The 12454-nt window shown below is 41.1% G+C and overlaps 1 protein-coding gene across 3 annotated transcripts in view; it reads right to left on the bottom strand.

Moving 5' to 3' along the window:
• Anxa4 (annexin A4) overlaps positions 1-12454 on the bottom strand; it is a 64386-nt gene that overhangs the window by 26837 nt on the left and 25095 nt on the right. For all 3 annotated transcript variants that reach the window (XM_005003361.4, XM_003468930.5, XM_013151597.3), the window contains exons 2-3: positions 8856-8895; positions 1336-1423 (exon numbers count right to left, since the gene is read on the bottom strand). In XM_005003361.4, the coding sequence (XP_005003418.1) occupies positions 1336-1423; positions 8856-8864 (97 nt within the window). In that variant the 5' untranslated portion in view covers positions 8865-8895. The remainder of the gene's footprint in view (positions 1-1335; positions 1424-8855; positions 8896-12454) is intronic.

Here is a 12454-nt window from a genome sequence, read left to right as displayed (position 1 = left end):
AAAAAAAAAAAAAAAAAAAAAATTGAGTTCCCAATTTGCCCATGCAGGTTAGTCAGCCTCCCTGACCTAAGCCTCTGATCAGCAAAGCAAGCTGTTGTCAGGATAAAGAACAAATAATCTTTGTAAAGTATCTATGCCTGACACAACAATAGAGCTTAATAAAGATGTGCTATTATTACTAATGTTACTATCTATAGCAGTGAGGCTAAGAAAAATGAACTCTTTTTGGATAGAAAGATTAAGAAATAAGGTCTCACAGTCAAGTGTTTTCACTCAAAAATGTCCTCATCAAAAGTCCACCCAGGCAAGGTCTTGGAGGCAGGGTAGCCTGCTGTGCACCCTGAATGACTCTGTCTATCCAGCATGAGGTCTTTGGCCTCCAGGGCCTAACAAAAGTAGTGTCCCGGAAGGAGCATGAGCCTTGTCACATAAGGTTCCTCACACTGTAGCCGGGGCTGCCGCAGCTGTATCTCTGCAGTCCCACTTGCAGGAACTCAAGGGAAAGGATTCGTAATTAGAATCTGTAGGTCTGAGCTGCAGACTTGGAGCTGACAAATGCAAGTCATGGCTCAGAGCCATTTCCTACGTGATCTGGTAAGAGTTCTTTGAGCCTCCCTGGGTCTCAATTTCACACCTGTAACACAGGGCAAAGTAATAGTCGGTAATGGCTTCCTCGACTAAATCAGAGTTGTTACATATATCTTTCAAGATGTTTGTGGAATTGCCTTATAAACCTCAGAACACCATACATGGACCAACACTATTTGGAAAACAAATACAATTCTAAGTTTCACGCAGAGACTCATAATGTTGTAGCTCAAAGCAGATTTAAAGAGTTGGGGAAATTCACAATGAGTGCAATTACATTTAAAAGTCTGTATTAAAATGAATAAGTATTAATGTCCTCTGCTACACTTTAGATCAAAAATGTCCCCCAAGGGCCCACATGCTAAAGCACTAGTCTCTAGCTTGATGTTAATGGAGAGTGGTGAACCTTTAGGAGGCGAGGCCGAGTGGAAGTTGCTCTTGAAGGTGATTTTGGGACCACACCCTCCACTCCAAACTCCACTGTGATGCGCTATCTTAATACAATGAATGGGCCAACCGACCATGGACTGAAACCACCCAAACTACGAGTTTTTTAAACTGATTATCTGAAGTATTTTTGTTATAGAAACAGAAATCTGACTAACACACCCTCCTATCCAATTTGTTTTAAAAGGCTAACTTGTTCCCATTGTGTTTTCCCAAAGGAGACTCCTGATCGCCAGTACACATACCTGACTTCTGTGGTGTACCATACATAAAGGAGAATTCACCTGCAGTGGGACTTACCAAGTCCTTTCATGGCCTTCCTCAGGGCCTGGGCATCCTCGATGGCATTGAATCCTGAAGCAGCTTTGACGGTGCCTCCTTTGGTTGCCTGAGTACACAGAGTATGATGTGATTGAGAGGCGGCATCTCGCCAACATGGAGGCATCTCACTCAGCAAATACTGGCTAAGCACCTACCATGGCCTAGATACTAGTCCGGTGGCAGGGATACAAAAGTGACTAAGGGATAAGCTTCCACCCCAGGGAGCTGATGCTCTAGGTAAGAGGAAGGTGAGAGCAAACAAGCCAACAAATAAATATTCTATATGGTGAGAAGTATTACAAAGCCGTGTTTTGGGCAGGACTCCTCTAAGGTGTGACATTTAGGCTGAGAGATAAATGACATGAAACAACTTGGCCGGAAAGTGTGTTTACAGATGAAATGAAAAGATAGCAGGAATCCAATTACAGCTATGAAGAATAAAGATAAAGATAAAGAGGAAATAAACCAGGCATGATGACACAGGCCTGTAATCCCAACACCCTGGGACTGAAGTAGGAAGATCATAAATTCAAGCCAGCCTGGGCAATTTAACAAGCCTCCATCTCAAAATAAAACATAAAATTAGAAAAGAGCTGGGGACATACTCGGTGTAAAGGCCCTGATTCATACCACCAATGCTGAAAGAAAATGAAGAAATAAAATTGACTGAGTTAATAATCATTGATAGCTATGTACACAAAGGGGTACTTACAGTATTCTGATTATCTTTGTATTTAAAACTTCCCAGAGCTAGGGATATAGCTCAGCGGCACAAGCGCCTACCTGGCAAATGCGAAGTCCTCAGTATCAAAACAAACAAGCAAACAAAAAATCCAGCCTTTCCACAATAAAAATTAAAGATAAAAAAGGGAAGAAAATCAAAGAAATAGGCTGGGGAGCCTCAGCAAGGTTGCCCTTCCAAGCAGAGTAAGGTATCTGTATTTATTCAAAGCCTGAGAGGAAGCCACCAACAGGTCTGAAGCCAGGAAATGGGGCCAAATCACCTCATTTGCATATTTAAAAGATCCTGCCAGCTGCCACACTGAGATTCAGAGACCCATTGGGGGTTTCAGTCAAGCTGGGAGTGGGAAGTGGTGTCAGACGTGGGTGAAACAGCTAAGATGGAATAACTAGACAGACGCTGCACAGGTTTTGGAGCAAATGAGACATAACTTGCTGATGGACTAGTGTGGGAGGTGAGGAAAGGAGAGAATCAAGTTTAAATCATTTTCTCTGAGCAGCTGGGTGGACAGTGCTGTCACTCATCCAGATGGGAAAAAATGGAGGAGAATGTCCCCACTGGGGGTGGCAGCGAGCAGGGGTAGGAAGGGAGGATTTAGAAGTTCTGTTTTCACAGTGGCTAAGTTTGGGATGTCTGCTAAACATCTAAGTGGAATTGTCAAAAGGACAGCTGGTCAGACCAAGTAAGTGTAGAAGAAAAGTTTAAAGCAGTGATGGCGAACCTTTTAGAGACCAAGTGCCAAACTGCAACCCAAAATCCAGTTACTTATCCCAGAGCACCAACACTGCAATTAAACCTGAACACTGAGGATTTAGTTTAGAAAAAAAAAAAAAAAAAAAACCCAACTACATTAACATCTTTTGTCAAAAGAAAAGTACAATAACGTATGTGCCATAGACTCACCACCACTGGCCTAATTAGCACTTGGATGGTATTTAATAAGATGACCCAGGGAGAACGTAAAGAATGAGGTCAGCGATCCCAGGACAAGAGGGCCCCAGTGCAGGTCCGGCAGAGACAGGGAACCCATCAAGGATGATGGGAAAGGACCACTCCTGGTGACCATGGAAACTCAGGCGAGTACACTGTCCAGAGGCTAACGATGGAGGGAGTGGTCGACTTCCACCCATGAGAGGCTTAGCGTGGAGCAGAGGGATAGGACAGAAGAAACCAAGATAGGTGAAAAGGAGATGATCAAGCTGTAATTTTAAGGAAGATGTAGCAAAATGCAACTTTAAGACACAATCAAGGTTATCCGAAGTTACAAGGCCTTTTTACCCCAAGACTGGTCTTTCTTCCAGCCCCTGACCCCGAAATTCCTGAGTCTAAAGAAACTGAGTCTATATATTTGACCTTTTTCTTTTTTTGTCTTTTTCTTCTCATGCTATAAATCTGTAAATTTCAGAGGCTTCCACTCTCAAGCAGACAGTACAGGTACTATTCACTGCATACCACACGTCTAAACTCCAAACGTACACAAACTGCTTATCTGATAGTCAGTTTTTGCTGTGCCCACTAATGAGCAAACTGATCTTTAAAAAAATAAGACACTAGGTAAATAATAAGTGACTAAAAAATAGTAAATATCCTACATCATCCATTTCAAGGATACCCAAGACCATATCAATTTCCCTAACCACAGACCATAGAGTGCCTTACCTGTCAAGGACCCATACTCTTTTTCTCTGAGTGTGTACTTCTCTGATTCTGCTTAATAAATCCTCCTACACCTCTCAGGGATGTGTCCTGAAATGTTTTTGTGTGACAATGTGTTAAGAAGCTGCTTGGAGCCTGACATGGCAGCATGACCCAGGGAGAAAGTAAAGAATGAGGTCAGCGATCTCAGGACAAGAGGGCCCCACTGCAGGTCCGGCAGAGACAGGGAACCCATCAAGGATGATGGGAAAGGACCACTCTTGGAGACCAAGGAAACCCAGGGGAGTACACTGTCCAGAGGAGTCCCAGAACTTTGTGAGGCCAAAGCAGGAAGAATGCAAGCTGAAATCCTGCCATTGGCAACTTAGTAAGATTCTGTCTCAAAATAAAAATTAAAATTAAAATTAAAAAGGGGCTGAGGTGGTAACTTAGAGCAGAGGCTTTGGGTTCAACTTCCAGAACCATGCACAAAAAGAACCTGCCCAGGGTGAGTTTAAGTCCCTGTCACCTCCTTAGGGGACAGAAGCATAGCACTACAGTGAGACAGACCCGGGTTCGTATCTGGTCTTCAAACTTTCCTAATTGCATGGCCTATGAGAAGTTTCATTTTTCCAACCTGTATGTTGGGAATAATTATAATAACTCATGAGATTGTTGTAATAATGAAACAGGATAATATAGAAAAATACTTGGCATAGGGGCTGGGGATTTAGCTCAGTGACTTAAGTGCCTGCCTGGCAAGCTCAAGGTTGTGAGTTCAATCCCCGGTACCCAAAAAAAAAAAAAAAAAAAAAAAAAAACTTGGCACCAGAACCTGGAAAAAAGTAAATACTAAAACAAAGACTCCAACTGCATTGCTATCAATACCTCATCACCATCATCATCATTTAAATATGACTTGACAACACTGCCATAATAAACAGTGAGATTCTTTTATGTCTTGCTGATAATACTCTTCAGTGCATGCCTATAGGGTGATGCCAAAGCAGAAACTACACAGAGCATTTGTACAAGGTGATAAAATAGTACAAACTAGAGCTAAAGGTGTCTGGTAATTTAATTTGGTCCAAAGTCATTGTATACACATCTAAAGAAATGCAGGATTTTTATGCCCTTGTGTTTTCTGGCAAACCAGACTTGAGTCCTGTGTGCTAGACACTTTGTACTGGACCTCTGAGACCCACAATGAGCACATCAGCCCACTCAAGTCCTCAGGTGTCACAGAACATGGGCTTTCTCTGTTACAATGCCAGGCTTTTCTGTTTTGGAGGTGGTCAATATCCAGGACTTAGGCATCACCACCTCCACCCTTGAGAGGGAAAAAAAAAAAAAGATCCATGACCTCAACCTCCTTGGGCACTGTTACCCGTTAAACACCTTCTTCAAAAAAGGCACAGTGAAGTCCTAAACCTCAGTATGTCAGAATAGAACCTTCCATGGAAACAGGGGCATTGGAAGGGTTAGTAATTACAATGAGGTCATCCTGGAATAGAGTAGACCCCTAAACCAACAGGCGAAGACATCCCTAATCGAGGTCTATGTGAAGACAGAGATATTACTGTGACAGAAGATAACACGATATACTATAGTAGCCATTGTTAATTTCCTATTACCCTGCTTCAAAGTTCTGTACCAATTTTACTGCTTTGTTTTGATTGGCTTTATTTTGTTTTATTAGGTTTTACTATCTTTAAAATAAAAAAATAAAAGACAGAGGTACACAAAGCAAATGCTGTAAGTCAGCAAAGGCCGAGACTGAAGTTATATGGTAGCAAGCAAAGACTGCCTACGATCGAAAGTCTCAAGAGATCCTGGGCCATGCTGACAACTTAATGTTGGAGTTTTAACTCTGAGAACTGTGATGCAATACATTTCTATTCTTTTCAGCCACTATGTTTCAGGGTGCTTGGTTACAGCCGCTGTAGGAATCTAATATAGGTAACTTACCTCTTTTCTTCTAATATTTTTCAACAAATTGGTGAATTGCTGTCAAAATTCCAAAATAGCTTAACCTAGGTTTTTTTTTTTTTTTTTTTTTTTGGAATTGGGGGCACAGTTGCTGGGGATCAAACCTAGGTCCTTGTATGAGCTAAGCAAACATACCATTGAGCTACACCCTCAGCCATAAAACTCCTTTCTGAGTAAAACATTTCAAAGGAATCTTTTGGAACTCGAGTGCTGAAATTTTTTGGATGGTATTCAAACATTACACTGAACTTCATAGCACACTGGATTGCTCAGAGATACTATTAGGAGATTAAAATTAATACATAACAAGATGAACCGATAGAGAGATGTGGTTCAGCATTACAAATGCCTTATTCTTCCTGGAAAAAGTTCAAGACATTTGTTCTTCGTTAGCCCTGTAAATATCTGTACTGATTAAATTTTAGGGCACGATGTACCATTACCTGATTAGGGAAGAGAGGGGTTCCACCCAGCCCTGGGAGGTTCACTGTGGTGTCAGGCAAAGCAAACAGAGAGCATGTAGGAAAGAATAACAAAAGTGAATGACTAGAAATAGGTAACGTATCACAATCAATGAGATTGTGGGAAGATGAGAAGCATCAGAAAGGTTAGATTGTAATACAATGGAATATTAATTAGCACTGAAAAGGAATGGAGGAGCAAACCCCACTTTCATACAACAACATGGATGAACTGCAGCAAATACAATGCTCAGAGGAAGAAGTCAGACACAAAAGGGTCCACATTTTTCATTCAACTTACACAATGTTTTTAGGACAGGCAAAGCTAATCTACAGAGATAACAAGCAAAACAGTGGTGGTGTTTCAGAGCTGGAGTTTTCCGGGCTGGAAAACAGAGTACAGAATGGCCTGGAAAGAGCACGAGGAAGCTTCCTGCAGTAATAAAATGTCCCATTTTGATGGAGGAGTTGATTGCATGTGTATGATCACCTGTCAGAACTCTACTTACAACCTCACAGGCTGTGCATTTCACTATGTGCAATTACACCTCCATAAAACAATTTTAAAATACTTGAATACAATGACTTTTAAACCATATGGTCACTGTTGCCAGGAGCAGTGGTATAACTCTGCAATCCTAGATATTACGGAAGCTAGGCAGGAAGACAGAAAGTTCGAGACCAGAATGGGCAATTTATTGAGACCTTATCTCAAAATAAAATTTTTAAAAGGGCTGGGTGTATAACTTAGTGCTAAAGTTGTTGCTTAGCATGTGCAAGGCCCGGGGTTCAATCCTGAGTAACTCAAAAACAAACAAAATATGGACACTCGAGAGAATTTGGAAAAGTTAAAATAATCTTAAAAATTAAAGTACTTCAAGTAAATAACTTTAATATACTAATTTTAATATGCTCTAAAATACACTATAATATTAGAGCAAATAATTTTAACATTATATAAAATGTTTCACAAACATAAATCAGCATAGATTAAAGTTAAAAAATTCTGTGTTTTTTTTTTTGGCAGTACAAGGGACTGAACACAGGGCCTTACACATGCTAGGCAAGTGCTTCATTACTGAGCCATAGCTCAGACCTTTTTCTCTTTAAATTTTGAGGCAGGGTTTTGCTAAATTGCCCAGGTTGGGCTTGCACTTGTGATCCTCCTGCCTTAGCTTTTAGGGTAGCTGGGATTATGGGTGTGTACCACCTGGCTAATATGTAACTTTTATATCTACTTCATTTATCATTTTATTCTGAGATTTTTTCTATAGTAACTGTGGAGTGCAGAATACATAAATTTGATTTATGCTTTTATTACTGTTATTAAACATTTTCTGTGTGAGTAGGGTCTAAAATAAAATGACAGAAAATAGTTGACAACGTTAATATTGTACTATATCACATAATTTGCTTTTCTTTAAAGGCGTCTTAAATACTAGGCATGGTGGCACATGCCTACAATCCCAGCACTGAGGCAGGAGGATCGTTGTGAGTTTGAGACCAGCTTGGGCTATAAAATGAGTTCAAGGCCAGCCTGAACTGCATAGTGAGACCCTATCTAAAAAAGGTAAGAATAAATAAATTAAAATAAAAGCATCTTTTTTCTATCCAGTAAAATGACAGTTGTCATGGAAAAACAGGCTCTGGGAGGAAAGAGGAGAGCAACTGAGGTGATTCTGTAGAGCACACTCACAGATCACTTGGCTACAATCTTCACATGCAGAAGACAGAAAGTACCCTACTCATTTTGAGCCCCCAGAGCCTACTGCCATATCTATACAAAGCAGGGCATTTTTGTATGAAATGGTTATGAATTTCAAGTTAAAGCATAATAGACTTGAGATCAGATATGTATAAGTCTTTGACTATCAGGAATCAGAAAGAAAATTCTAAAATCTCCAATGCATTTTCAAGAGTATTTGCTGTGTGTGCAGAACAGTTTATACATCCACTTCCTAAAGGAAAGCATCTAGGGCTGGTGGGATCTCTAGATCTCTCCAGGTGTAAGGTTCTACTTCTATTGTTTCTTCCCAGAAGACCAAGGATGCAAACTGTCTGTGTATTCAGAACCTTTTTTGCATGGGTAGAGAGCAGATGGCCAGCCTTCGGCTGAAACATGTTTGAAGCTAAGGGGCTTAGCTTCCAGCTCAGTGTTGAACTTTATAAACTTTCGAAGGGATCCAATTCCATGCCTGTCGAGTAGATCAGATAACCAAGGCCTGAGGAGCTGACCCCAGTGGAAAGCAGGAAGAGGAAGAGAGGCAGATGGTGAGCATCATCATTACTAAGAAACACCCTGCCCAGGAGCCAGAAGTGATGAGGTATAAACATGGACAGTAGTCGTCTCCAGGGGGCCCTTTTTATTTGTCTAAGTGCTCTAAAATGAACAGAGTATTACAGATAGAAAACTATAACTTGTTTCTGTCTTCTCACGATGTTAAGAGCATTCACAAGATTATGTCTTTGAATTTTCAGAGTCAAATCGCGCAATACTCCTGAAAGAAATTTAAACGATGCTCAAAATAATGGAAGAAGAAACAGCCTTTTCCTGTCCTTCTCTCACCCTTCTAATTGAGCAATTGCTTTGAAGTCCACACTCCCTGAGTACACATCCTGTACCTGTCTGTAGCTGGCACCAGCTGGGTGAGGCACTCCACTATGGTACTTACCATGGCCATGTTTCTGGGTCAAGATCCAGCAGAAATTCCTCTGTGAAAAAAAAAAAAGCAGAGGGTAACTTACTGAGATAAAGGAAGCACTATGAAAAGCACTAGGCAGGACATCTTATCATTTGCATGAGATTAAGCCACATAACTTCATCAAAGCTCAGCTATCCATCCATTAGCCAAAGATACCAGAGCCAGATTAATCATTAAATAAAAAACTCTGCTACAACAGTTGTGTTTATTATGCCAACAAACTAGTTCCTACTTGCTCTTCTGTTTGGTGATACATACTACAGGAATGATTCCTGTTTTGTTAGGGTGAAACACCATTACTGGAAATCAAACTAGACAAAGATTCTGAACTGTATGCTTTGGTGGACTGGAAAAAGTGTCCCCTTGGAGAGAAGAGATAATCCGTCAGCATCAGGGAAAAGTACAGCACCCTAGGCTATAAATTCTGTATGTGTGTGTGTGTTTGTGTGTGTGTGTGCGTGCACACGCGCGTGTGTGCTAGCAGGCCGGCAGCATAGCCAACGTTAGAATTTGTTCATTTCACAAAAGCCATTTTCACTGCCTTCAACTCAGATTAAAGATGCTTCTTCCCTTTATTGTAGTTTCACTCATTCAAATCTGTCCCTCTTTCATCAAAAAGACTTGAATCGGGGCTGGGGATTTAGCTCAGCGGTATAAGCGCCTGCCTTGCAAGCAGGCAGTCGTGAGTTTGATCCCCAGGACAGATAAAAAGGAAAAAGACCAAAAAAAAAAAAAAAAAAAAAAGACTTGAATCTTAACACATTGTTTTTAGTTATTCAGAATGCAAGAAGCATCTTCACCATAGTCTAGGACTGTTTTGGGGGGTTCTCATGCTATATGGGCAGGCCCCCGATGGGTTGGTTTACTGCCTCCTTCTCCCATACCTAAGCCATGTGGACAAGGTAACTTTTCTAAGCATTTAGTGAGATTGTTGACACCAAGTTTTCCTAGCACAGAAATTTGGGCATCTTGGGAACTTGTTAAAACTGTAGAATCTCACAGACCCACCTTCAGATCTCCTGCCCAAATCCTCACTTTAATAAGATTCCCCAAACATTTGTCTACACAGTAGCCTGAAGAACACTGGCCTGGACAACCCCATCAAGCAGTACCTTTCAACAACTAAGTCCCTCTCCGTTCAACTCATTACCACTTCAGTCCTTTTGGATCTGTTCCCTTCTTATCCTGTAGCTTTCTCTGGCACAGCTCCTTTCTTCCTGGTCTCCCCACACTCATGCAGAGTGGCCTTGAATTACAAGGTAGTTCAGCCCTTTGCTAGGGGAAAAGCCAACTGGTTCTAGGGCACTGCCTGAGCAAAGATCAGAGGTGTGAATGCGTACGGGGGAGGTTAGGCCTAAGAAGGAGATGAGGCTATGGGAGCAGAGGGCTCAACGCCAACAAGGCACACAGATACAGCTGCAAAAGCGTGGGAACTGACTGGGAGGGGCTTTAGGCACCCAAAGAATTTAGCTTTACAATGTAGGAACTGGGAAAGCAGCAGTGAGCTTTTTACTTGCGGAGAAATGGCATAATGAAAGATGTTTTAGCAAGGTGCCACACTATACAGAAGACTGGGGTGAGCAAGACCCCAGGAACAAGAGTCAGGAAGGCTTAAGAGACTAAAGCCAGACAGAGGGGAAGCTCTGAGAGGGAGGGGTGGGACTGAGGGTATGACACATACGGATTTTAGGGAGCAAGGCTTTATTAGATGTAGTGACTCAAGAACTATAGAAGTATTCATTCAACCACCAGAAATTTATAAAGCACCTTTATATCCAGGTACTATTCTAGTTGGCAGACAGAATGCAATGAGGAAGACAAAGCACCTCCTTTATGGAGCTCACAATCAAGCAACAGAGAAAGACAAAAAAAAAATAAATAAATAAACACATATTTGCTAATGGCATAGAGCAGGTATCCACAGGTATCCAGACTACAGTAGCTCATGGGTGCCGCTTTCGTAGCCTATAATAGTTTTCACATTTTCAAACAGTTGACAAAAACACATCATAAGACTATTTCATGGTAAGTAGAAATTATGTGAAATTGAAATTGTAGTATTTCTACATATGTTTTAAAGCTGCACTCTACATTTTGGTTGGCTTAAAGATTTCTCCATGTATATGGTGAACTGTAACCTAATTTGATGTTCAAATGGACTGTAACGTACCCTTGTAACAAGTAGCTGAGTTTCCGCCAATCACAAGTGGGCAGTTGTTCAAACCATCTTCAAATAATACAGATGAGAGCTGTAACCAATCAGACTGTCACTGCGTTTCACTTCCATTTTCTATATATCACTTTCTCTGGTCTTAAATAAAACCTGGCCAATTTATCAACTAGTGATTTCTTACTGTTTATAGTTTTGTTTTGTCTTTTTCCTTTTTATCGATACTGGGGATCGAACTCACGACTCCCTGCTTCCAAGGCAGGCGCTTATGCCGCTGAGCTAAACCTCCAGCCCCTACTGTTTATTGTTTTTGAAATCCTGTATTATTTCTACCCTTTTTTCTGTTTTGCTTTTTTTCCTCTTTAAATAAAATTTAAAACAAAAACAAAAACCTGGCCATGGTGCAGACCCAGGCATTCTGAACTGTCTCTGATCCAGGCTGTAGCCTGATCAGCAAAACTAGATTTATTGGAATGTTGTCTTTTAAGAGTTTCCATACATACAGATTTACTGACACACAGCCATACACACTTATCTATGTATTATTGGGGCTGCTTTCGTGCTGCAAAGCAGATAAGAATAACTTTGACAGACTATAGGGACCGCAAAGGTATCCTGCCCTTCACAGGAGATGTTTGTGACCCCTGGTACGGAGGATGACAAGATTAGGTTACCAGGCGGGAGTGGGGCTGGACAGAGTGATTTGAAACCTTCTCTGAAGAGCTAACACCTGGACTGAATGAAGTCCTGAGGGGCCAGTCATTCAAAGTTCTGAAGGAGAACTCTTTTAGGTAGAAGAAGCACTTAGTGCAAAGGGCCTGACACAGAAATAAGTTTACTGTGCTTAAAATCTTAAAGGAAAAATGAAAGCCTCCTGAACAGGGGCTGGAGTGACAGGAGATGAAGAAGGATTATGGCCCTGTGATACTGTGACTTATAATACACATTTGTTCTTTATTCTGCAGCTGGCATAGAACTCCCAAAACTCTTAGAAATTCCTGAAATGGTAAGAGCATTAAAGGTGCCAGGAGCATTTTTCTTGTTCAAAACATCTGATTTTGTGTCAATGAGGTGACTTTTGGAAATCTCTTGCATTGCTACAAAATTGCAGACTCATTACCAAGGGAACCAACTATGTGATTAAGAGGGCTGGAATTTTTAGCTCCATCTCATCCCCACCTCAGGTGGAGAAGAGCACTGGAGGTTGACCTATTTTAAATCATCAATGGCTAAGATCTAATCAGTCATAGTAATGCACCTTTAAGAACCCAGAAGGAGCAAAGAGAATGTAAGCTCGATGTCCCCTCTTGGAGACCTTGTCCTATGCATCTCTTCTGTCTTGCTGAGTGGTACCTTTATATGATAAACCAATACTCCAGTAGATAAACTGCTTCCTTGT

Source organism: Cavia porcellus, unplaced genomic scaffold (assembly GCF_034190915.1).
Source record: "Cavia porcellus strain 051 isolate PalLab524CR breed Dunkin Hartley unplaced genomic scaffold, mCavPor4.1 scaffold_18, whole genome shotgun sequence".
Classification (NCBI taxonomy): domain Eukaryota; kingdom Metazoa; phylum Chordata; class Mammalia; order Rodentia; family Caviidae; genus Cavia; species Cavia porcellus.
This window is presented reverse-complemented; position numbering and strand designations above follow the sequence as displayed.